General features: G+C 38.9%; 1 protein-coding gene across 2 annotated transcripts in view; it reads right to left on the reverse strand.

Moving 5' to 3' along the window:
• Positions 1-27,749, reverse strand: part of si:dkeyp-72e1.9 (syntaxin-binding protein 4) — a 71,836-nt gene that overhangs the window by 36,911 nt on the left and 7,176 nt on the right. Inside the window, exons 1-3 of one of the 2 annotated variants that reach the window (XM_041816771.1) lie at positions 20,361-20,536; positions 9,159-9,232; positions 242-337 (exon numbers count right to left, since the gene is read on the reverse strand). In XM_041816771.1, the coding sequence (XP_041672705.1) occupies positions 242-337; positions 9,159-9,232; positions 20,361-20,407 (217 nt within the window). In that variant the 5' untranslated portion in view covers positions 20,408-20,536. Of the gene's footprint in view, positions 1-241; positions 338-9,158; positions 9,233-20,360; positions 20,537-27,749 lie in introns of those variants that run through there. The other variant, XM_041816770.1, reaches the window with a different exon arrangement.

Here is a 27,749-nt window from a genome sequence, read left to right on the forward strand (position 1 = left end):
GTAGCTGTGTTAAATAAGTCTGGTATTATTAAATTGTTTTAATAGAAGCAAACATATTTATCACAAACTACTTCATAATAACAGGAGACACCAAAGAAAAGCACTGGGCTTAGACAGTCACAGCATTGTAATTAAATATTTACTGGTTTTATGATACCTTAAGCCAACTCTGGTTGTAAAACATAAGAAAAAAAACAACAACAAACAAACCAATATATATATATATATGTATATTTCTTACCATCAATTGCAGCAAGGCCACCTGGTAAAATTCGTTTCACATAGACACCAAACTCCTCTCCTGTTAGCTCCTTTACACCCCCGATCACTTTAATTCCTGTCAAAATGAGAAGATAATTAGGACTGAAGATTCCAGATCAACTTTGTACATGGCCAGAGATTCAATACAGTTTGGTGTTTATATGTACTAAGGTATTAAATTGCAGCAGTAATGAACTACAAACTAAATGGATGTGCATATAAGAATTTTCTCTCTCAGTTACCATCCATCATCATCTCTGATGCAAGTTCGCATTATTGCAAGTCTCTCAAATTTGTGGTTCAATGCAAAATGATATCAACCAACATTCCTAACATATTTATGAGAGCATTCAAAGGAAGAATGCAACAGGGAAGAAATACCCTTCCCTCCAGAAGTACTGGAACAGTTAGGCCAATTCCTTTATTTTTGCTGTAAACTGAAAGCATTTGGGTTTGACATCAAAAGATGAATATGAGACAAGAGATCAACATTTCAGCTTTTATTTCCAGGTATTTATGTCTTCGAAGATAGCACACTTTGTTTGAACCCACCAATTTCATGTGAGCAAAAGTATTGGAACATGTGTCTGAGAGGTGTGTTTTGTTGGCCCAGGTGTAATAATAATAATAATAATAATAATAATATCTTGAATTTATGTAGCGCCTTTCAAGAAACCCAAGGACGCTTTACAGGAACACATAGACATAGACAAACTATGTGAGGGGTAGGATGAGTGTAAGGGGTGGCTTAGTGAAGACTGTAGGCTGTGGTGAACAGGTGGTGCTTGAGACGTTTTTTGAATATGTCCAGAGATGGAGCGCTATGGATGTCTGCAGGAAGTTCCAGAGGGTGGGGGGTGCAGCACTAAAGGCTCTGTCTCCATAGGTTCGGAGTTTGGTTTTGGGTATGGAAAACAGGCCGGTGTCTGAAGACTGAAGGTTGCGGGATGGTGTGTATGGATGGAGGAGATCAGGTGTGTCCTATTACATTGATTACTCCCACAATAAATAGTGCTGAATGTCAGTTTCAGATTTGAGTTTTACATTTACAGACTACATTTATAGTTAGAGATGCAACCAGCAAGAAAACAAAATGAGCTGTCTATGGGTGAAAAAAAAGTAAATGTGAACCTGAGAGAAGATGGAAAATCAATCAGAGCCATGGCACAAACATTGACCATAGCCTGTACAACCATTTGGAATGTCCTAAAGAAGAAAGAAACCACTGGTGTACTCAGTAACAGATGTTAAATGGGTAGACCAAGGAAAACAGCCGCAGTTGATGATAGAAACATTGTGAGAGCTGTAAAGAAAAACCCTAAAGCAACTGTTAGTGACATCAGCAACAACCTCCAGAGGGCAGGAGTGAAGGTATCACCACCTACTGTTCACAGAAGACTTCAAGAACTAAAGTAAAGAGGCTATTTTTGAAGATGGGTTATATACAGTACTTGGTAATAGTAGTTATACATGAGATTTCAGTCTTTGTTGCTCCTTTAGAGAATGGACTGAAGCCACAGGCAAAGAAGTTAGGCTATACAGTGCTACAGATGAGAATTCAGTGTTTGAAGAATTCAAATGATTGTGGAATCAGGCTGCAAGATAACGGAATTGAAAAAAAGAGAAAGGGGTCTGAATACTTGAAGAATGCACTGTAAATGTAAAAAACAACTAATGACAAACCTTTAATGCTCTCTTACCAATTTCGGCTTGTGTTTTTACTGATTTCATGCAGAATGGAGAAATATCATGGATTTTGAATGGCCAAACAGTCCAGCACTAACATTTTTGTTCCGAGTTCAGCCTTTAATTCATAGATTAATTGGATGCTGAACAACTTGAGTACCATCTCTGGGGCCTGTAACCACAATATTCAACTTAATTGAATATCAAAATTGCAAACATGACCTCACATGATCGAGCATGCTGTGCAATCATCACCAAAAACAGGTAGACTGTAAACATTTTGTAACTTTATTTGTTGCTGGAATCCATGACCACTCTCTACCACATGCCTGACAGTCCTGTTTTCATATCTGTGAGCTAAATTTTTGGTGCTCAAGTTATTTATGCTTGAGGTTTGTGTGTGAGTACATATCTGCAAGTGTTTCTGTGTTGGTAGTAGTCAAGTTTGGAACAGGAGCAGGAATCTCTGTCAGCAGGCATGAAAGACATAGCGCACAGTGTGTCTTCATCCTGGTGGAAGTCTTGTGAAATTGCTGCACATGCCTAATGACAACTGCCTCAAGTGGATAAAAGGAAAAGCATCCATGCTGTAGGCCAAGCCTTGTGTCAGGCCCCAGGTTTTAGATGCTGTATGGTGAAGTGGCTTTCTAGATTTTATTAGATAAAAAAACAAGTGCATCTGACCACACCCTTAAGACAACAGATGCATACGAGTGCTAATGTGGGCCCAAGATTGTTTGCTATTCATATACATGACATAAGCACGGGGAATGAAAATAGCAACTGCCTACAGTGGAAAATAGGAATAGACTCTACATGGTCCTGCACACCAAAACTCTTGCACAGGGTGTATGAGATGGATCATATGTCATATTAGGAGTATTATAACCCATCTCAAAGTCGTCTACAGATTAACCAGTGTACAGTTACTTAATTAATGAATATGAACATGACAGCAGATTATTTAATAAACTTGATCTAACTTCTGTTATAAAAATGATAACTTTGTACACAGCAAGAGCAAATTTTACGAGGGGACACAAAAAGCTATCCATCCAAGAAAGCACTCCATGCTCAGTATTTAATAAACATGTTTATTGTTTTAATTTTCAGTAGATAAAATGTAAAGTCTGATCAAGTTCATTCTGGGGTAAAACAATAAAAGCTGATTGTATGATTTTATTTTACCATCAAAGTGATCCAGGACCCTACAGGTAAGATTTAAAAAAAAAACATAGCAGAAAAAAAAGATTTTTGAATCAAACGTCAGGTCCCAGTTGAGCAGGGTCATGGGGACCTCAATCTTGTGTAGAAATGTTTGTTTTATTTATTTATTTATTTATTATTATTTTATTTTTAAAAGGAAGAAGTTTAGTTAAAATGGACTGCTGCTGTTTATGTCCATTAGCCAAGCTCTACCATTGGCTCTGCATGTGTGACAATTACTGGAAAAATAACTATTCTCACTTTCATACAACAAAGAAGGTTGACTCTTAATGGGACATATGCTAATTGTATTGCATAAATGAATAATAATACCTTGGTTCAGACAGGGTTTAAAATATTGTGACCTTGAGAGTTAATCCATTTGCAAGGAAGCTGCTACTTTATCATGGATAATAAGAGGTCATAAAGGATTTTATCTTGCAGTATTCTATGGCATTTTCTTAACAAAAGTGTTCATTCACTGTCAGCTTAAAGTTTATAAACTGGATTAATACATTTTGACGTTCACATACTTGACTTCTTGGATTGAAAGTTGTTTCTTTTGAAACAGATGTATTAGGAAAGAGTTCTAGATGATCCAAGAAAAAGTACAAACTGCACTTTCACCTTAACTCCAGCACCTTTGGCATTTCTGTAATATCATTTGACTCAACCCTTGAATGGGAACTAAATGTGATATCAGTAACAGTTGCACTCAGCAGTCTCACAGCAGACTGGGACCAGCCCGTCTTGTTTGATGACAGGAAAAAAACACAACTTTCATGGAGTTGGTGAGGCATATGAAAACTGAGTTTAACCAGCCTCTTGAATTGTGAACTGAAGTGTTTGTTTACTAGACCTGAAGTGGTAAAAACTGATGTGACTGAAGCTTTGCTGACGTATTATCGTTAAACCTTAGCTTCTTTAGCTTAAGACTGTTGTTGGCCTGCCGCCACAAAGACAAAATGGTAGTACTAATCTGGTCTGAAGAAAAGCGGTGCATGATAATTATTGCCTTTTAAAAGAATAGGGTTCTAAAGTTCAATTTCTTTTTTCCCTTTTTTCCTTGCACTTCTCTGAGGAAAACAGTTTTGTTCTTTTTTTCATCCTCAAAGCTCTCTCCTCCCACAGCATAACATCAGATAAGAAAAACATTATTCTAATGTATAAGCAGCTAGAGCAAATGTAAGACACATGTCTCTCTCCCTTATTTTCAGCCTCACAGACTGCTTTCAAAAATACTTTTTCCTGCTGATGATCCTTCATGGGCATGCTCTCTTTCCCAGGATTAAATGTTCAAAGCACCTTTTTCGAAAGTCGTAGTTGCCCCCCCCCCAAAAAAAAAAAGGATAAAAAGAACATATGAAAACATTGTGCTGATGAACAGAGAAACATTTTCAAACAGAAGTGAAAAGCTGTTCCTGTAGAACCTACTGAATAGAGAAAAATGGACAGTGATGGAGATGATGTTCAGTACATGCAGTATACCCTTAGCACACACTGAGGGGGTACAGCTTTAATCTGTAATAACAGAAAACAGCATGTGCTATGCTCAGCAAAGGATTGAAGGAGTGTTTGCTTTACAGTGTGAAAAGAAGACAGTTCTCTTACTGTTGTGAAGACTCAGAGACTTCAGTGGACACACACAGACCCCTGCTTTTAGTCTTCATTAGAACAGTGTGTACACTTGCACTTAATCAAATTGAATGACAATAAGCAGCTTTGCTTGACACCTGCATGCTTGTCACCTGAATGCTTCACACACCCTCACAGACACCTTAAGAGTTCCTTAGGGGCGTACTGGGAGAGAAATTCAGCTCAGGGCTTTGAGATGGAGAGGCCCTTATATCAAGGTGTGCGCTCTGCATGTGGAAAGCAGTATGTCTTAACATCTGCCATACACATTGTGACAAATTTCTGTACAAATATGGCCAAATTCTAATAGTATTACACTGTTGTCCATGAAAACAGTAAGGTATTGTAGAACACCGTGCATTCTGGGAAGTAATTTGAAACTCATGCCGTCTTCCATGAAGTACAGTATTTACTGTGAATAGCACTGAATCGCCATGCAACACAGTAAGACCCCAAAAAATACAGGATAGGATAGTACTGTAGTCGTGAAGGGAACACGTTACATGTGAGCCAGCTCTGGAGTTTCTTTCAAGATCATCCTCATCACTCCTGCTCATGTTGTGAAAAATATCAATGTGAGATCAAATGCATTTTCTCTTTGAGGGGACTTTTGCTTACTGTGGTCATATTTTGACAGCCATAGCTAAGGTATAAGAACGATTTCTGTTTACAAAAGTTCAGCTAGCTTACAGCCTCCTAATGCTGTTCTTTGAGTTTGTAGGAATGGAGATTCACTTACAGGAGTAACTTTTTTTTAAATAGAGTTGGTAAAAAAGTATTTATAAAATATTTAAAATGAGTAAATAGTTGTTGTAATGTGTTTTCTCTGTACTGTTGCACTTCTGTTATTGGATTTTCGTACTCATTGTGAATAATGTTAATTTTAAAGTCTTTCGCTGCAGGATTTATAACTGTGGATATGTTGTCATGTTTTATTTAAGCTACCTCTGTTGTATTAGTGCAGTAGAAGTATTCCTGACTGTGTTTATGTTATATTGTCATGTTTAAATTAAACTAAAACAGTCGTGTTTCTGTTTTGGCAAGTTTTAACCATTTTGGAATTGAAGTAAAAATACTGAGACTCAGCCTTCCTCTGACTCCTCATCAGCAGTCATGTTTCTAAGCAGGCTCAATAAATAAACATACTGTATAAAGTTGATCACAGGCTTTTAAGGTGTCTCTGTGTTACAGGAGAACATGAATGATCTTTAATGTTAAGACTTTTGCATCAGACAAGAATCTTTCTGATGTTTTAATTTTCTGTTTCAGGTGGAACAGTGTCTGTGGCAGGTTAAAGCTCATGCTTCTTGATGTTACTGAGCCGAGTCTTCTAACTCATGGTGGCTGCCTGAACATTTAATTTAAAGGTAAGCATTGCGACTTCTAATCAGTCCTTATTTCTCTCACACTCACAGCCATGCTCTAAGTTGCTTTACCACCCTCTCATTCATTGGGAATATTTTATTGACTGAGTTCATGATCATCTCATATAAATGCAAACATTAATTCTGACATTTAATTTCTGACTAATGGTAGTTTTGGTAGGTACGCCATTAAAACTGACTGAGAAGAGGGACACAGAGAAATCCCAGGAGTCAGTTACAGTCAGTGGGGACACCTCAAAGACTAATGATATATTAATATGAGAACTCTCCTTACCTACACTTCTAGTCAACGCAGCCAAAGTAATGTGAAATTTCTTGTTTAGAATAAAATTGGTCATCATCAAAAAATGATTAATGTAAATAACTTCAATCTCAAATATTTAAAAATCACATTTCGTTAAACATTTCTGGCTTTGTCAGCTGCACTGGTTTGCTAGCACAAAGCTTTCTTCTTGTACTGCCTTTATGAAATGAATGTTGGGCAACATGATTGATCTTTACATTTCTAAGTGGCTTGTTTTCTATAAAATATTTCTAAAGGGGTATTTATTTTAACCTATTCATAAATACCTTTGCAGAATGTAAAATTAAAATAGCAAATCAGGCTCAAAGTTTATAATTGTAATCCTTTCCTGACATTATCTAGAAAAACTGAATTTAAATAGTAAAATTCAGGATTTTACATTGTTTCTAGTTTACAGTATGAGTACTATAAAATTACAGTACATTGCTGCCGTCTGCTGCTGCCAGTTCTTTACTCTCAAATCATTGAATCACAGGATTATACTGACTTTCTGTTTTAGAGTCTAGTACTGTAAAATTGATTATTGTACAGATACTGTTAAAAAAGCAAACAAACAAACAAACAAACAAACAAAAAAACGGTAAAGAGCTGGCAGCAGCAGGCACCAACTTATTTTACATGGAATTTTTGAACAGTGTACAGTTTTCAACAGTGTAAAATACTCTAGACTAATGTATAAGACGTGATTGACTTGGCGCATAATCTAAATTAGAGCAAATATCAGGAGACAGAAAAAAAACAACCTCCACAGTGTAAAGTGTGATATATAGATATGACCTGGTCTCATAACTCAATCTAGGCACTAAATGATTGCAGTCCCACACACTGCACCTCTGCCTGTCAATGTTCCCTCACTGGTTTCTGCTGTTTTCGTCCTCTTCCTCCTTGTCAGATCCATGACTGACATCAATTTGTCTTTAATCACCTCCAAAAGTGACTCTGGCCATGACAGCCAAATAATAATAGTATAATCATCATTCATTAAATTATAAAGGACTGTTTAGATATAAAGATAGTTTGCAGAATACTGACACCAAACCTAAATCAACATAATACAAAACAAGCAAAAAGAAAATTAAGTCAGTTTTAGAATTATTTGTTGCATATTTTGGCCTTTCTTATAGCCTACATATATAACCAGGTATAAAAACATAAATAATTGCAGTGCATCATAATAAATGCATTAAACAGGCCGAGAAACTAGCCCTCTTGAACCTACTTCCTCTTAATGCACACAAATTGTGTGCATGTAGAATTTATGTAGTTTTCCATCATAATAAATAATATTATAGTTCATTGCTTTCCTGCCTCAGCTTTATATTTAGGATTATTTTTTATTTTAGTATGTGCTGAGGTTAAGTTTTGTTTTCCCTGAACTGATGAAGTAATGTTTTCTGTTTTGTTTTTTTATATTTCTGAATTGGAAATGTACTGTAGTTCTGTGGCTTTGTTAAGTTTAAAGAAAAGCTTTGAATTTGTTTTCCACTCTTTATTCATGTTTTTAACAGGGAGGGGTTTCAGATTGGTCTTTGTCCAGTGCCTCCAAATAACTAAAACTGCTCCTGGCACACACCCGCAGCTCTTCCACACATTGTATTGTTTTGTCCTCATTTTGTAGCTTTTTTTTTTTTTTTTTTTTTTTTTTTTTTTTAATTATATTCTTTCTTTGGCAATATTTATCACTGGTGGATTTGAAAATAGAAAAATAGAATAGGTAATAATATACAGTAATAACTCACAGATTGAAAATGAAGGTTTACATTTAAATTTGACAATTCAAGCCTATCATCTCTATGTGGGAAGTCAAGTTATTGATATATTGCAATGAACCTTTTCTGATTACAGTGTTTCCTTTTTTTTTTTTTTCGGGAAGACTAGTTTTCCAAGTAAGCCTTAAAAGAGCCACAAGCACTCCCTGGTCTATAGTATCAAGGAGATGCCTTATGTTGTCATCAAAAGGCTTCTCTCTCTATGAATATTTGCATATCTGTATATCCATCATTAAAGCATAAGTAGACAGCTGTAAGTGCTTACATATGTCTTGCATTGACAGAGTGTGCTACTATGCAAGATACTAGTTGTTCTTAAGAAAGAAATATTACACTTTATGAAAAAAAATTTACATGATACTTTAAATTTCATTGGAAACTAGGAAAAAAAATCTGTAAGCTTTATATTATATTGCAGTGCTGTTTTGCTGTCAAACACATTTAAAAGGCTTATATGAATGTGGATTCATTGTAGGAGAAATGCAATGCTGGCAGTGTGATTACACATGGATTACTAAAAAACAATATTATATAATAAAAACCATTTTCCTGCTATTTGACTCATTTGCAGTTCAGTTTTGAAAAGGTACTCAAAACGTGTAAAACCGTATAGTTAAACATTTTAGAGATTGTAGTTCTTTTAATTGAAAAAGGTTGAAGCACAGAGTAGAAGTGAAGTTGGGATAATAACAGCAGCAGCTCCCTGTATTCTTAACCCAGCTGAGTTAAGTGGGTTAGGGCTTTGCAACATGACCTACTTCCACACCCCGGCAAACAGACAAGCATAAATATTCTGCAGAGACAAACCTTTAACAGTTTGGATTGCAATCATTTCAGCAATACAAAGCTGGCTGTTATTTTCACTGGAAAGACATTTAATATATATCTTTGGTATAACGATAACATACTCACCCAGGCCATTCTCACAGTCTGTAAACTCCATGGAATGAACAGCTCGGTCAACTCCATATGGACCCATTAGTGTCCTGAGATGGAGAGATGGAGGGAAATGGAGAAGAGGATAAATTGTTGGTTGACAAAACTGTTTATTCAAAAGCTATCTAACTTTAAGAAAAAAAAAACACATTTTCTGTCATATAAGAAGTAAAGTGCATTGACATTGGGATTTTTTCCCCTCTGTTTTTGAAATATTACATTATAAATATATATATATATATTTTCTCTGATTTTCTTAGTTAATTATTTGTTTCTTCTGAAAAACAGAGAGAAACGTGCTGTGAATTCTTAGATGATCATGTCAATAAATGAAAGACAAAAGTTTTTATCATGTGAATGCAAAACACTCTGGGTGTGCATATAACTAATTAATATTAAACATACTGAACAGCCCATTTACACTGCACACATTAAACTTACAACTTACACAGCAAACATGACTCATCAGCGATTTTGCTACTTTAAACATACTCCCAAAATGCAATATGCAAAGGGAATATACAAGCGGCTCGCAAATCAAATACGCTTAACTTTTGCTTGGAGAGACCATAACAAGGCAAAACAGACAAAAAACCTTTTGTATCAAGTTCAAATAGACAAAGGTAAGCATTTCTAGTCCTCTAACCCCTCAAACTGCTTTTCCCATACATGACGTATTCAGCCAATCATACAACCATTTATACATGCATTCTTTAAGAGGATGCTTTATTAATGTCCCATCAGTAAGTCAAACTGCCAACCTTCAAAATGAATAAAGATCAACTCTACCAGTGAAACACAGCAAGAATTGATTATTTCCTCAGATTGTTCACTATTTAAGAGTGTTCATTTTGAGTGAACTGCAAAACTTTAGCGATCAGTGCGTAGTATACAGTAAAACAAACTCAGAAGATACTTCTACAACTTTTAAACTGTCCACATAAGAGTAGTCTAGTATGTGTGTGAAACAGGTGCACATGCGCTGTTTCACATTTGGACAGTGGAGATTTTTTTTAAACCCCTAAAACTGCAAACCCCTTATTTTAACTAACAGAGTTAGTTCATTTCTTGTATGTAGCAACGAGCTGTGCTCAATGACTTTTGAAAATGTTCCTGGGACAATGCTGTAACGTCCACTACAGAACTGTCTTTTGATAATACAGTGCCAACTGAAAGAAGATCATGGACATTCAATGTTGGTTTTCTGCCTGGACCCCTGCAGACAGAAATGTCTTCAGATTCTCAGAATCTTTCATGATGTCACCTTATGTATTGTGAGTGGTTCCAAACAAACCCCAAAAATCACTGCAATTTTTTGTGAGGGATATTTTTTCTGAATTGTTGCACTCTTTTCCATTCCATTTCTATTTACATTTTAAATGATGTCCCAGTTTTTTAGGAAACATGTTTTAATAAATATTTATACAACAATTTCACTCAATAGACTTTTTGGATGGCCAGTAAATTACACACACAGAGCGCTATAGAGCCCCCCCAAGGCTCAGGTAAATTAAATGAAAAGGTTTTTGTGACATTGTTTCCATGGTTTTTAATCCTAAACTGTAAGACCGAACAGTAGAGGGTTGTTAAAAAATGTGAGTTGTGTTCACTTAAAAATCCAAAATAGCTATTTGAACTCTATTTTTCTGTTGATTGGACACATTTTCATGTTTTTTTTTCTTTATTTTTAAATTGTAATGCCTCTATTGACAGCGGACAGTGAACAGAATCGGAAACAGGGATGAGAGAGCTGGGGAGTGATGTGGGAAAGAGCCATAGGCCAGAGTCAAACACGTACACGGGGCATGCCTCAAACCACTAGGCAGCCTGTGGCCTGGAGACATTTTCAGTCTTGAGGAAATTGTATCCCTCCTTGAGCTGCCACCTTAACGTGGTGCGTGCCTCAGTGATCCTAGGAGCTATGTTGTCAGGGGCATCATGCCCCTGGTAGGGTCTTCCAAGGCAAACAGGTCGTAGGTGAGGGACCAGACGAAGCACGGCTCAAAAACCTCATATGGCAGAACAGCAGGACGGAATCCAATCTCCCTTGCCTGGACGTGGGTCACCAGGGCCCCCTCCTGGAGCCAGGCCTGGAAGTGGGGCTCGATGGCGAGCGCCTGGTGGCTGGGCCTGCATCCATGGGGCCCGGCACAGCCCAAACTGACAACGTGGGTCCCCCCTCCCATGGACTCACCACCCATAGGAGGGGCCATAGAGGTCGGGTGCGATGTAAGCTGGGCGGTGGTCGAAGGAGGGGACCTTGGCAGTCCAATCCTCAGCTGCAGAAGCTGGCTCTGAGGATGTGGAACATCACCTCTCTGGTGGGGAAGGAGCCTGAGCTTGAGTGTGAGGTTGAGTGGTACCAGCTAGACATAGTTGGTCTTACCTCGATGCATAGTTTGGGCTCTGGAACCAGTCCTCTTGAGAGGGGTTGGACTCTTTTCCACTCCGGAGTTGCCCTTGGTGAGAGCAGGTGTGGGCATACTGATTGCCCCCGGGCTGACAGCCTGTACAGTGGATGAGAGGGTAGCCTCCCTCTGCCTTCGGGTGGGGGGACGCGTCCTGACTATTGTTTGTGCATAAGCACCAAACAGCAGCACAGAACACCCACCCTTTTTGGAGTCACTGGAGGGGGTGCTGGAGAGCGCTCCTTCTGGGGACTCCCTCGTCCTGCTGGGAGACTTCAATGCTCACGTGGGCAATGACAGTGAGACCTGGAAGGGGGTGATTGGGAGAAATGGCCCCCCTGATCTGAACCGGAGTGGTGTTCTGTTGCTGGATTTTTGTGCTCGTCATGGAATGTCTATAACGAACACCATGTTTAGGCATAAGGGTGTCCACATGTGCACTTGGCACCAGGACACCCTAGGTCACAGTTCGATGATCGACTTTGTAGTATCATCGGACTTGCAGCCACATGTACTGGACACTCGGGTAAAGAGAGGGGCGGAGCTGTCAACCGATCACCACCTGGTGGTGAGTTGGCTCGGCTGGTGGGGGAGGATGCTGGTCAGACCTGGCAGGCCCAAACGTATTGTGAGGGTCTGCTGAGAACGTCTGGCGGAGTCCCCTGTCAGAAGGCGCTTCAACTCTCACCTTCTGGGGGAGGCGGGGGACATTGAGGCCGAGTGGGCCGTGTTCCATGCCTCCATCATCGAGGCAGCTGATAGGAGCTGCAGCTGTAAGGTTGTTGGTGCCTGTTGTGGCAGCAACCCCCGACCCACCAGCGGTGAGGGATGCCATCAAGCCGAAGAAAGAGTCTTATCGGGCCTTTTTGGCCTGTGGGACTCCAGAGGCAGCTGACAGGTACCGACAGGCCAAGCGGTTTGCGGCTTCAGAGGTTGCTAAGGCAAAAACTTGGTCGTGGGAGGAGTTCGGAGAGGCTTCAAGAAGATTCTGGACCACCATCCAGCGTCTCAGGAGGGGGAAGCAGTGCGCTGTTAACACCTTGTATTGTGGAGTTGGCGTGCTATTGACCTCGTCTCTGGACGTTGTAGGTCTGTGGAAGGAATACTTCTAACCCCGAATTTCCATATACAGCGTGCGCGCTGTGGCACACTGCGGAATGCCGGCAAATCGAACTGCGAGGCACTCCGCTCCCTCTCTAGTCTATCATAGCATTTCCATAGCTGGGGCTCCAGACCGGCAGCGGCGTGTGACTGGAGCGTGACTGGAGCGTGACTGGAGCGCCACTCCGCTCCGCTTTGTTTCAGATACGCTGCAGGTCTATTTCAGCGCTGGCCGCTGCCAAACCTCGTAAATTCACTGTCGTTCAGAAAGCACCAACCATGGAAGTCCACAAGTGTAGAACATCCGGTTCCTTCAAAATAAAACACAACGCATGGGATCCTGATCGTAAATCATCACTTTATCAACATTATGTCTCATCCTGCAGCGAGAGCAAAGGGTCACTGAGAGGTCAGTGGGTCACAGAGCTACAATGGCGCCATTGACAAGGAAAAGTTAACTTTTGGGGACATTTAGCCAAAGAATTTTGCATGAACCACAGATCCTTTAAGCAAACATGAACCTTTTACATTCCTAATGTACTCACTCAATAGAGGAAGCAATAATATCATGGACTTATACTGGAAAGGATGATAAATTAACGCCAAAAGGTAAAATAGTTCGCTGTTGACATGCTATTCCTGTGTGAACTCGCAGTTTTCCCGTGATCTCTTCCTGATGATCAGGGCTGCGCGCTTCCAGAGGGCGAGGTCACTCTCCTTTCGGCCGGAGCAAACCCGCAGCGTGGAAGGTGCTCTGGGAGTATGGGGTACCGGACCCCATGATAAGGGCTGTTCGGTCCCTGTACGACCGGTGCCAGAGCTTGGTCCATCCGGTTTGGTGGCCTCAGGATTAGGTCTCTGCTTTTTGCAGATGATGTGGTTTTGTTGGCTTCATCAGGCTGTGACCTTCAGCTTTCACTGGAACGGTTCTCAGTCGGAAAAGGGTGGAATGCCCTCTCCGATCACCCTCACCTATGGTCACGAACTGTGGGCTGTGACTAAAAGAACAAGATCACGGATACAGGCAGCTGAAATGAGTTTCCTCCGCAGCGTGTCTGGGCTCTCGCTTAGAGATAAGGTGAGAAGCTCGGCCATCCGGGAGAGACTCGGAGTTGAGCCGCTGCTCCTCCGCGTTGAGAGGAGCCAGATGAGGTGGCTTGGGCATCTGGTCCAGATGCCTCCTGGACGCCTCCTTGGTGAGGTGTTCTGGGCAGGTCCCACTGGGAGGAGGCCCCGGGGAAGACCCAGGACAAGCTGGAGAGACTATGTCACTCGGCTGGCCTGGGATCCCCCAGGAAGAACTGGACAAAGTGGCTGGGGAGAGGGAAGTCTGGGCTTCCCTGCTTAGGCTGCTGCCCCCACGACCCGATCTCGGATAAAGGGAGGAAGATGGATGGATGGATGTACTCAATCATTTCGGGAATTTTTGTCATTGTACTCTAATTATTTGACAATCATCCCTTATCTGCAGAGTTTTACCAGAATGCCTTTGGGCATTAGACACTTTAGCACCATGAGTGAAGTTACTGACTCAGTTAGAGAAGACCTGCCTGTGGCGAGCAGCTTCAATACACAATGGATGGTATAGTGAACACGATGGAAGAGAATTCTCTGGTTCAGTCACTTACGTCATCTGAACCATTTGGGTCAGGTTAGAAAGTGACAGGACCAATCAGTGACAAGGGGTAGTACTTTCGGGCACGGCAGAGTCGTGACATATGCAAGCGCCAACAAGAGGCCAGTGCCGTTATGGTGGAAGACATTAGCGTGGATGCTGCTAAAGCGCCAGTTTCATCAGAACATGACGACATTTCTTTGTTAAAAGAAGAACAATAAACAGCAGTGAGTTGTTTTCTTTTCAAAAACAACAAAAGTCGTGTACTGACATGTCTATAGTCACCATGGTTCGCATTATGCAGTTCTATATGTAGTTTACTCCTTCAGTAGGGGCACAGCTTGGTAGCGGCTATGATGTCACATGTTTTGTTGCTTTGATTAGCCCGTAAAGATGTGACAGACAGAACGTTTATCCAATTACTCTCTGAGTTTTTTTCAAAGACTCTGCCCTTTCCCAAACACTGTCTGTGAGTGGTTTTCCAGATGGATGTGTTAAACTCATCCATCTGGCATGCCAGGTTAACTCTGCTGTATTCCACAGTCAAAACGGTTTAGACTGATGTAAACACAAGTTTCTGATGTGCTTTATAATAAGGAGAAAATCACACATGCACTGAAATCTGCAGGCAAAAACAAACATGTAAGAGTCGCTGGAGAGTCTACATGATGCATTAGTTCTCTTCACGGAGCAGCAAACACTTTACTTAGAAGTCAGCCTTTATCTTAATGATATTGTAACTTGTTTGTAAGTTACGGTACTTGTACAGGCACAGAGCTCTGTGGATGTCTGTAGAGTGTCTTTGACCCTTTCTACTTCTAGCCCTCACCCCTTTCCAATAGATAGTTAGGCAGACAAAAGCTATGTGACAAACTTTATCTGGTGGAGCAGCACATTGTTGTTTATGCAACTGATGCAAAACTACAGTGCTTAACAAATTTATTAGACCACCACCCAAAGAAAGGTTGATGCCACAGCTGCCCTAAATAAACAGCATTGGTAATTACCAAAATCATTTTTTTATGTTTCTGCAATGGTTAATACACCAATATGTAGAAGCTCTTTAACCCAAATGATATTTTTAATGCTAAAATATAATTATTATTGTTATCCATGAATTTTCAAATTTACTGATTTACAAAAAACCTGAAAAAAATAGTAAAGCACATTATTAATTCTTGATTAATATGTCAAATTCCAGTTATTTACTTGCATTCCTGAACAGAAAAATTTGTTTTAGTGAATGTTATGCTTGATTAATTTCTGACTTCTCAGAGAAGCCCAGGGAGCCGGCTCAAATTTGGGTATAAAAAGGTGAATTCAGTTTGAAATTCTTCATTCCTGTTCAAGATGGTAAAACGTGGAGAGCTCACTGAAAATGAAAGAGTCCGCATTAAAGCACTTCCTGATGCTGGATGGTCTCTGAGACAAATATGACAGGCGGTCTAATAAATTTGTTAAGCACTGTATATATATATGAAAAAGTAATTAAAAAGGCAGTCAAGTACATGCAGGCCATGGATTTGGTTATTTAGTCTGCAAGACTATTCCTGATTGGCAGACAAGTGCTTGTACACACACACACCTACACACAAAATGCACTCAATTTCACAGCTGACTTGAAGGATAATACCCTGCAGGGTTACACATGGTGAAATCATAAAAGCCTCTTGGTAAGTGCTCAATTGCTGTACTGTAAAGTTCATTGGCAGAGAGAACTGTTATGCCATACGACTGCCCAACCTGTTTACCCCATTTTTCTCTGTCCAGTCCTTTTCATGTGATTAAAGCAGGATTTTGGTACTGATCTGCAGGGCTGTAGCCAGGGTTTCAAAATCAGTGAGGTCCAGAATTTATACTGTATATATTAGGGCTGTCAAAATTGACGCATTAATGCAGATTAATCCATCATCATGATTAATCTGATTAAAAGTTTTAACCCAATTAACCCAACTACAGCGCATAATGACTCAAAATCCCTGAAACATATCTGGCAACCCATTTCAGACAGTTTGTCCAATTAGGGTTACCGTCGAGCTTGCCGTCAAGCATGCCGCCGCGCATGGAAAATGGGCTGTTGATCCGGTAGTGACCAACCAACTCAATATGGAAGACGCTAAACAGCACGTTGGCCCTCTAGATGGGAAATTTGGGTACAAAAAAAAACCAAACAAAAAAAACAAGATGGAACAGTTGACCGACATAAAGTATTATGCACATTCTGCAGGAAGGAATTTTCTTTTCACTTGAGTGCTTCCAGCTTAAAATACCACATTAACGCCAAGCATACGTTTGTCGGAGATTGAGTCTGTTTGCTTATGCAAAATAAAATACGATTTATATAGATCGTATCGTACATAAAGTCTGTCACCAAATCTGCCTTCTATCATCTCAAGAACATCTCCAGACTCCGACCATCACTCCCTGATTCTGTGGCTGAAACACTCATTCATGCTTTCATAACCTCCCGCCTGGACTACTGTAATGGAGTCCTGTCTGGAGTTCCCAGCAAAACCCTGGACAGGCTTCAGTACGTCCAAAACTCTGCAGCTAGAGTTCTCACCCGCACTAGACCCTGGCAACACATCACTCCGACCCTCATCCACCTCCACTGGCTCCCTATCAAGTCCCGTATCAACTACAAAGTCCTCCTCCTCACATACAAATCTCTCCATGCTCTGGCTCCCCAGTACCTTTCTGATCTCCTCCATCCATACACACCATCCCGCAACCTTCGATCTTCAGACACCGGCCTACTTTCCATGCCCAAAACCAAACTCCGAACCTATGGAGACAGAGCCTTCAGTGCTGCAGCCCCCACCCTCTGGAACACTCTTCCTGCAGACATTCATAGTGCTCCATCTCTGGACATTTTCAAAAAACGTCTCAAGCACCACCTGTTCACCACAGCCTACAGTCTTCACTAAACCACCCCTTACACTCATCCTACCCCTCACATAGTTTGTCCATGTATATGTGTTCCTGTAAAGTGTCCTTGAGTTTCTTGAAAGGCGCTATATAAATTCAAGATATTATTATTATTATTATTATTAAAAATGAATGATATTTAATCATGATTAATCAAAATTAATCCACAGCAACCCTGTGATTAATCTGGTTAAAAATTTTAATCGTTTGACAGCACTAATATATATACATATATATATAAGCAAACTTGTTATGCTGTGGCATAACACACACACACACACGCACACACACACCATCTCTGTATTACAATAGTACATACAGAGTTTGTACAAATTGCAATTTAGCCTGAGTTAGTTTAATATAAAAGAGGCAATTCTTAGTTGTAATTGAGTCATCACTAAGGATAACATACCAAAAACTCCCACAAGCCTGTGTCTTTCAGCAAAACTAACTTTTATCTGAAAAAAGGTCACAAAAATGATCATTGCTTTCAATAATCATATTCCTTGTCGCAATAATAAAGGTGATACTTTTAATGTCTATCTGACTTTTAAAGAGTTTATTTGTTTTCACCCACAATCGGATTTTAAAACAGCTGCTCAGTGAGAAGAAGTTCTACAATGTCAATTAATTCCTGGTCAGAACCAGCGCGGGAGCTTTATGGAGTTTTACCATAAATTCACAAACAAAAGGATAGTAGGAGCTGACTTTTGACAAGAGAGGTTGCAGAATAACAGGTGGATACACAGGCCACATGTGATTAAAGTTTCTGTGCTGCAAACGTCAGGAGAAAGAGAGAGAGAAAGGGAGAGCGAGCGCACACAGAGCCCACCTCACTGATCACGGATGGCACTGGTTTCCACAAACAGACATTGTGAGGGTTGATTTACTAACGCAACGACCAGGTAAAATTTTTGTTTGGTCAACATTGCATATACATTCGCTTGATCATATTTATCATACAAACACTGGACTGATGTGCAGAGAGAGAGAGAGAATAAAAACAGATCCTCAAAGTGAGGCCCCCACAATGTTGAGGCCCTACGCGCTATGTGAAGTTTGCGTCTAGGCAGAGGAGGGCCTGACTTCAGATAGTTTCTTCTTCTTCTTGTGAAATAAGGCAGTTTAGACGCTTCTAGACGTATTCAGATATCTTCCTGCATGCGGTTTCAAAATAAAAGCTGTCCGGTGTGTGTTTGTGTTTAACATGGTGTTTGGGGTTTCTTCTATGTTTTTTTTTCTCTCTGAAATTTTTTACCAAGGTCCGGACCTCAGTGACCTCATAGCTGGCTACGGCTATGTTGCTCTGCTCAGACTGAACAATACATAGCATGTTCCAAATAATGGAGACTGGGCCTGTTGCTCTCCATCAGTTTCCTTGTCAATATTATCAGCATCACATGATGGGTAATTATGAGAGATCTTAGTGTTTATATTTTGGAAATCTTGGACAATGCATTCTCAACAATGAAACATACAGTGCCTTGTCTGGTTTCCTTCCAACAAGGTGTGACAAGGTGTTTATTAATAATATAACTACAGTATCATCAGCGAAAGCCTGAAACTCCAACTGTTGTAAGACTTACTTTAAGTCAAAATATGGATACATCCAGTTTTTCTTATGTCCAAATAACAAGAATATCATTTTTTAACAGCAAAGGGGTCATTATCAATAAATCAGTCCTTGCATGATCTAACATAATCTCACTGGAGAAGCAAAACAGCTAAATATACATGGTTTACTTCAAAAGTTTGTATCTCTTTAAATCAATCATTGAATAAATCAACTATATAAAAAAACAAACAAACAAGAAGTAATAAATCAGTCAGCGAGGCCGAACGTGGTTGTGACCAACAGGAATCTGCGAGGCTATGCTGAATGCTTAAATGCTTAAGAAGACCATTGGGTTTTTAACTTCATTTACTAAACTGCTCATGAGCTACATTCAATCAGATGAAATCTCTTCTGTAGCCAACTGACCATGCTTGTTAAAGTCACGTGTCTATGCCTCTATGGCTCTGAATCAGAAGCAAGAATTAAAGTTACAACTGATTACTTAATATGATGAGGGAAACGAAACTAAGTCAATCAATCAATCAATCAATCAATTAATCAAATCAATAGGCAAAACAACACTTTCATGATCCCAGCTAAGACAGATTTGAATTAGGCTTCACTTCTACATTTACATTAATTTTTAAGTCAGGTTCTAATACAAGTCCTTGATTAGATGTGGCTTTATGCTGAAGAATGACCACAACACAAAGAAAAAGGCTCATATAGGCTATTATTTAATAATACGAGGATTTAAATTGTCTAGGGCGCAACTGGTAAATAAAAACTTCATTATTTTATCCAAATAAATAACCCTAACCTTTAACATGTTGAGAAAAACAAGGCTATTGAAGAAACTCTCGGCTGCATAAAACAAACAGAAGACCTCTGATCATTATCAAAGCTACTGTTGCTCTGGTTTAAGTTATGACTTCATATTAAGTCTATCTGTTTTTCAAGCAAAGCAGTCCTTAAAGAATAGCCTATAATTTGTCCAAGATTATCTCAAGAAAAACATTTTGAATAAAATATAACCTACATTATATGACCATCATTGCTTCAGCGACCAAATGTACTCAGCTCTTAATGCGCGCGACGCACGAGCAGCAGACAGATGGTGACAGGTCTATCCTTTTCTGTCGAGCTAAATAACCCCAGAAAAACACGCGCTCACCAGCTTTTTTTCTGCTGTCCGACCTCGCCTATAGCTTATGTTGAAATCGAGATTTTCTTGTGTCTTTGAAATTCCGCATATACATCTCGACACATTGCTCCTTCATTATCGAAAATTAAATGCAGCCCCACATGTTAGCTGGTTGACAGAATTAGAGTTAAATGCTTAGCGCGCGAGCATCGCACGAAACCCGCATCAACTACACGGTGTTTTCCCCTCAATCGGTAAACATTACAATACACTTGTTAGAAACATTAGCCGAAACATTCACTTAAGCACCACTAGATTCTACAGTGATTACTTCACAAAAGTAGGCATACAGCAGCGTCAGCCAGTGTTTCGACAACAGTCCACCCCACGCAACATAACCCGTTTCGTTTGCTTTCCTTTTGTTTACCTGCTTATGATGACAGCTCCTTTGTACATCACGGAAAAGGTTGGCATTTTGACATGGAGCCCGCTTCTCCGGTTTGACAGACGGTAGTTTGGTAGGTCTGTCGGAGAACCCCCTGCCTTCAACCCTCAGCATGCAACCTCAAGGTGGTCTGTCTACACAGCCAGCCTCTAATTCCAGTTAACCAGACAGTCAACGCCAAACATTCCACCTTAACCCACAGAATTAATCTCTTACATAACTAAAGTCGCCGAAATTAAAAAAGGCACAGATAGCTTTAACGCTGGAAATTATTTCAACAAAGCTCATGTGGGTTTTCACACATAGACCTATTTAGGGATACTTCCGCTTGATCTGCCTGTTGGACAAGAGCAAGTATTTGTGACTTGAAACGAGCTCAAGTTGCATGAGCAGGATAATTCATGACTGAATTCTCGACCATTAATAGTCTTTTAGAAAAGACCAATGTGAATTATTGGTGCTTGAAAAAAATTAACAGCTCTATTTTATTTAAAGATAGAAAGGTGCGGAATGAGTTTAGAGGTGGTGAGAACCTTTAATTTGAAGTATTTCGCTCAGTTAAACAGTTTCATCAGAGTCAAGAGAGCAAAAGACAACTCTGAAGGGTTGTAAGGCTAGAAGATGTCACTCTACACTAAGCAAGACTTCTAACGACTCTAAATACAGAATTTCTCTTGATGAAAATGCAGCTGGCAACATTGTTGCTTTCTCTGTATATGTATGTGCATGGGAATATTGGAGGTAGACTGTAAAGAGCTTTTCTGTTAAGATTTTAAATAAAGCTTTATTAATATCCATCACTTTTCATTAACCACACCAATCAGCGGCTAAAGATCTTAGAAAGTTGTCAGAAAGACATTAAAATCTAATGGCAGAAATTCAGCTCTGTCATCACAAATCTGCATGGTTTAGATTTTTGTGGTGTAATTTCAGCTGTGAACAGGCATGACCAAGTGAAACAGATCTTTCAAGGGGGCTTTAAGAGTGTTATTATGAAAATCTACATTTCCCTTAAAAATAACATTTAACAAAATAGCCTTAGCCTATTGTCTTTAATGGAGAAATACAACATGTTTTTAGGGTTTATGATGCCAGCAAATGGAAACTTATGCAAAGAGTATTTCAGGAAGTATCTATTTCAAAGAATCAAGACCAGTTCATGCATTTATATATGCACTTGGCAAAAAACAGTTAAAAATACATTTACAGCTACACAGATTACATGTGAAAATTTCTCAGAATTGAATTAAGCTCAGCCTATATCCAGGATACATGCTAGTCAGGCTCAAGTAATATCTACCAGTAAATTAAACACGAATGACTGTTAAACAGTTGAAAACATACCTTGTTAAACTTAGTGGAACTTTCAACCTTTGGAACATAATTCTGTTTTTACAGAAAAGCCTGGATATCTGATTCTTGATGTATCATTTACTCTGCATACAGTACTGTCTGCCTGTGCTGCAAATCAGATTCTGTGTGAGAATGACAAATGATGAGGGGAAGATAAGCTTATGGCAAAGGATAATCCATATGATACAATGGCTAAATATAGGTCTTTATAAGAGAGCTACTCAGTTACACATACATTTCAGTCTCCTTGTTGAGGGGACTCAATAATAATAAAATTAAAAGTAGTGCTGTCAATTTTTTTGATTAATTTCATGTAATTAATCACTGAAAAAGTGACATGATTAAAAAAAATGTATGCAGATTAATCAAACTCAGATGCCATTACACAACTGTTAACAGAAGCTTTGTAACTTTCAAGAAAACACATGCCAAAATTTTCTGTGCCCCTAATATTCCCTGTTTCATCCATTCCAAAGATAATCACCATCTGACATGGTTTAGTATTTTTACACATATATCTGTGTATCAAGGCTTTCTAACAAACCACAAAATAGAAAAGAAGCCAACCCAGTCTGTTGTTCATGGCCCTCCCTTTTTTGAAAACACAAACCCGATGGTCCGTTCAGAATCTGTGTTCATTCTGACATCACAACGAGTCATTATAATAATGACCGCCCCTAACCTAATATCTACACCGACAGCCATGAAAGCATACTACCGTACTTCTGTTGGCACACCTCATAGAGGAGATCGTCAGGGTTAGAAGGAGCTCATTTGGATTGAAGTGACATACTCCAGAACCAATTGTTTAGAGAAAGACTGTTTAGAGCTGGTTTATTCAGGGTCAAAAACCTCCAGTTGCATGATCCATATTTTAATTTGACCAAAGCACAGATGTTTCATTACAACCACAGGGGACTGTGTTAAAATGTGTTATGATATGTTAACTTTAAATCCAAATGTAATGCAGTCCTTCTCATAGGATTAAATTATGTGATTGTAATTCATTAATAAATGACAACTCATGTGATTAATTAGATCTGTGTTTTCAAATAAAATAGCCCTATGATAACATTTTTCATTTATGATATCAGATCATATATGGAACAACAAAGTTGGCCTAGTTTGGGTCAATATATCACCAAGTTTGGTCCACTTGGTGTAGAATAAATAGATTGTCACTGGGTAATACTCTAAATGAGCTACGTATAAACATACAGATCAATTATTGATGCAGAGAAATTCTGATATATATCACAATGCTTGGATTAATGTTTGGGGGATTTCCCCCTTGAAACCATTTGTTGAATCTTTTTCTTCTGATAACTTGTGTTCTTGTTTATCAGCTAAATAATAACATAATATCAAACCATGCTACCCATTATGAATATAACACTGAAAATGTAACCAGTCCCAAAAACCTTCTTTATGATATGTGTCAAGAAATGGAACAAGCAACGTGTTTCATTGATTTGGATTCCAGAGTTTTGTCAGAGATTATTAATATATTATTTAGAACTTGAGGAAGAATCACACCTTGAGCTGCTACCCACTGAATTCTAGACCATGTGTGCAATGTGAATTTAAAACTAAAAATAGTAAAAATATGCAAATATATTGAAAGATTTAATGCCAACAAATTCCAAAAGAATGTCTTTTGACAGTCTTATGGATTAATATGTAAAATTTATAAGCCTCTTGCAGCAGACTTTGGTATTTTTCTAAAAGGAGAGTGCTTGCTACTTCATTTCTACTCTGCATGAAGTAATCTTTAAAATTGCAGAGTAATTTCTTTAATCTAACAAAAATGCTGCACCTGCTTACAACCGAAGCCTACTCTCTTCAGACCACATAACTATGATGCTCAAAACTAATGCTTAGTGGAAAGTGAGGACTATGCTTTTTTACAACCTTCAAGTCAACGTGATTTTATTCTCACATGTCTTGAAGGACATTGTAATTAACAGTTATCTTAGTAAATGGAGATCACAGTGAACCTCTTCTCTGTGCAGTAATAGTGTCTCCCTGTCTACACTCACTCAACCACACACATAAACACGCACATTCTGGTCACAGAGATTTATTCTCTCCTTCTTCTCCATTGCAGCCATGGCAACAACCATTTGCCTCAGAACTTTAATCACTAAATCTGCACAGTGGGTCATTATCAGATTATGGGATTAACCAATCCACGCTGAAAATTCAAACAGGCCCATACCCAATCACAGAGAGACATGCTCACACTAAAAAATCACAATGGTGTGTGTGTGCATGCAAACGTGTGCATCTGCATGTTTCTTTGAGCGTGAGAAAAGACAAGAAAAGACCAAAACAATCACTGTCCAGAGTTTTCAGTGACAAGGCTGCCCTCTATAGACAGGAGGAAAAACTGCAGTGAACGGTCAACCTTTTAACAGGTGTAGAGAGATCCAGGAATCTGCCTTCCTAGAGGAACCCCAGTGAGGTAAAGATATAGAGCAACAGTGTGTTGAAAAATGTTTATTACATACTTTTATGGCCTTCCCGCAAGTATCACTATACAGTAAATTTTTCAGTGTTAAAGTGTGTTAAAATCTAACACTGTTAAATCAAGGGTTAAAATTTCAGAATAAAATCAACTCCTAAATAGAGAAAAAATCAAACAGTTGCTTACACCCTGGAGTAGTTCAAACTTAACACTGCATGTTTATAAGTTCTGAATGCGTAAACATTTTTGCCTTGTGTTGATAATTCAATCAAACCTCCACTGCAAAATCCAGTTATTTTCAGGCACATTTAAGCATTCAGTTTTACTGGAGACATTCTTATGTAGTACAGAATGTATTTGTTACTAAAACACTTCAATGCATCTCAAAGATCCTTGATTTTGTCACACAAATACCATCACTTGAATAGTTTTGCATTTCCACATGCAAGAATGGTCAAAGTAATATGAGTATCTTGGGTATTATAGTCATCATTGTGTATAAAACATTGACTTACTGTCAACGGGGCAACATATTATCAAACAAATAATAAAGTAAAAACAAATGAGAAAACTTAAAATCAGAAAACAAATCTTTAATCACTAGCATATCAAATATGTGCTACCTATCATCAATCAGACTACACCCGAGGGGTCTGGTGGTTGACCAAAGACTAATGTGGCACTGTCGGCCAACTGCCCCCTCTTCAGGCTCCACCCTTAAAATGGAAGCTTAGGGTGAAATCTATCTGCTTTGCAAGGTTACTAAGTTGACATATTTGTTCAAATAAATATTTCTGAACCATGCACAGCAAAAACTGGAGTGTTGAATTCTCAGTGTTAAACATTTCAGAATTGTTGTTAACTCTTGAAGTGTAACTTTAATTCCATTCTGAGTGAAGTGGCAGAGTTATTTCACAGTATTGATCCATTTAATGTTAATTCAGCTTTCTAAAGAGTCAACTGATCTAGGTTCCACCCACTGCCCTTTAAAATCTGGGGAGCAGAGTTATCCCCTAATTCTCTAGGACAAAGTGCTTGGATGTGTTTTAGCTAGATTTTTAATTGTTGAGATGTGTTCACATTTTGTGTTGAACAGTGATCACTGTTTTGGTTCCTTTGCTATTGGTGGATTATAGTTGTCTTTTTTCCACCCCTGCCTGGAACAGAATATTCTATTCACTTTTTTTATTTTATCAAGAGTCACCTCAGTTATATACGCTGCTATAGGTGCTATTAAGAGTGTTGCATACTAGCATCATCCATTGCATGCTCATGCACAAGCATGCAATGCAACGCTCCAGTCATGTGTGCATGAGAACAGAGAAAGAGGTAGCTGTAAATCCAAATTACTGGGCCAGAGAAAGATATTTTTGTAGGTCTCGCTGTGTAAATTCTATAATATTGTACCTTTTCACTGAATCTGTGTGGTTTGTAGTGCTGTTTACCCCCTGTCTGGGCACTCTGACAAGACAAAACTTGAAAAATTCTACATCGGTATTATCCAAACCTTCATTCTGTTGACCCACTTCTTACAAGGTACATGCCAGTGCAAACCGACAACTTAGTTTCCCATGCATTATTGTTCATTAAGTCTGCCTTCAGCGCCAAACTCAGCTGGTTGATCGAGTTGACGGCTGGTGTTAGCTTGGATACGTTAATTCTGGACTCAATCTGATCCTCACCTATTGCTTTCTTTTTTATAAGCCTGAAGAAGCCACTTCACCTCACTTTGGCTTTCTTTGCATGCTCAACCTCATGGGCTTGAGTGGCTGACTGGACAGGAAAAATGATTTTGTTTTTTATTAGCAGGGTGTCCTCTTGATGGACAAAACCACATGTCTACAGTGGAAAAACAGACGCATCAAGTGCTATGAAATCCTTGGTATAAAATTTTCAGTGAAATCCTCTCTTGTCTATCTTGGTTAAATCAATGGTTAAATGCTTCGTCTGTTTTTACAGAGGTGTAGTAGGTATAAGCCCAATAACATAAATTAAATCTCAACATAAATGAAACTATGAATGACAACTTTTTGAACAATGGTGCCCCAGTAAACACAGTAGGTGAACTTTATTTAAAATCATTTTGGCCCCTGCCCCTCAAACATCCTGTGTCCACCACTGCATTTGACAAATAGCTGGAGTCTTTTATTGTGAAATGTTTTTGGACAATTGTCAGAAACAAATGTGTTTTAATGATGTAAGGAACAGCACATTAGTTGAGGTAGTGGCATTTATCAGTGCCAGTATAAGGAGTTACAGTATTTACAGCCACATCCCACTACAGAGTGGAATCAGAGCTGTTTGGGTAGTGACAAGAAAATTCACAGATGATACCTCCATTTGGTGTTTGACAGGTGTTATTTCTAACCCCGTTGGAAATATAATATTTAACATCTTAACAAATAGTAAAATGCAGTGCAAGACTTCTTAATCATCTTAAGACAATACATTTAGTCTCACTGCAACATACTGCAGCACACTGAGCTACAGCAGAGTACCAACACACGTGGACTTTTCCCCTCTGAATTTGTGCTCCTGCTGTTGTAAAACATTGAAAATTGAGAATTAACTAATTAAACAGCCATCCTCAGATGTTTAAGCACTAATGTATAAAAATAAAAGTCACTTTAATATTCTTTTGCAGCATCAAAATAGATATAGACACTCATTAGAAATACAGAAGAAATGAGACTAAAAACTGACATTTAAATGCATAAGCAAAATCTTTCATTATCACTTAATTAGCCCTTGATCCAATAAAACACATCAGGGTTGTCTCATCTAATTACAACTATTTGGGCATAAACAAGCAGCCATCGTTATCCACTCGATTAATGTCAGAAGGCCAAGGGCAGGTCTCTGACATCTACGACATCCCCATACAGACATAACTGACAACTCTGCTGAGTGAGGAGCATCAAGTTGTTCACAAAAAAAGCAGCAACAACCAAACTTCCTTGGAAGCAAATCCAGTCAGCAGTCTGCTTTAGGATCACCGGATTCTGAGGACAGAAAATCAAACTCTAAGAAGTCTTTCAAAGCAGATCTTTCATCACCCAAGGAAATAAGGCGGTAGTCAATAAGGGCTGATTTAGAACTCCATTACTGCATATTGATTTGAATCGACTAAGAAGAATAGAACTGCTTCACAAAGTGTCTTCTTAGGAGTCTGTTTAAGAGATGATGTGTTTAAATGGGGTTAGAGGAAATGTAAAACAGTGCCATGAACGTCTCTCAAACTCTCTTTAGAATATAAAGAACCAGCATTTGATTTTTTTTCTTACACATGAATAAAGGCATTTAAGGAAACCTGATTCTATCTCCTAAACTTGTAAGATAAAAGAATATATTTCTATTTTCTGACATATATGTAATGATAAAAAATAGTTTGGAGGTTTTAATGCTTGGTTTTAGCAATTATTAAATTAATTAATTACTTAATTACTTAATTAAAAATCAATTGTTAAAAACATTAATATGAATAAAAACAATCATTAATCAAGATTGATAAATAAGGTGCAACTATTGTTTAATAAATATTGGCATTTCGA

The sequence above is a fragment of the Cheilinus undulatus genome, linkage group 21 (assembly GCF_018320785.1).
Source record: "Cheilinus undulatus linkage group 21, ASM1832078v1, whole genome shotgun sequence".
Classification (NCBI taxonomy): Eukaryota; Metazoa; Chordata; class Actinopteri; order Labriformes; family Labridae; genus Cheilinus; species Cheilinus undulatus.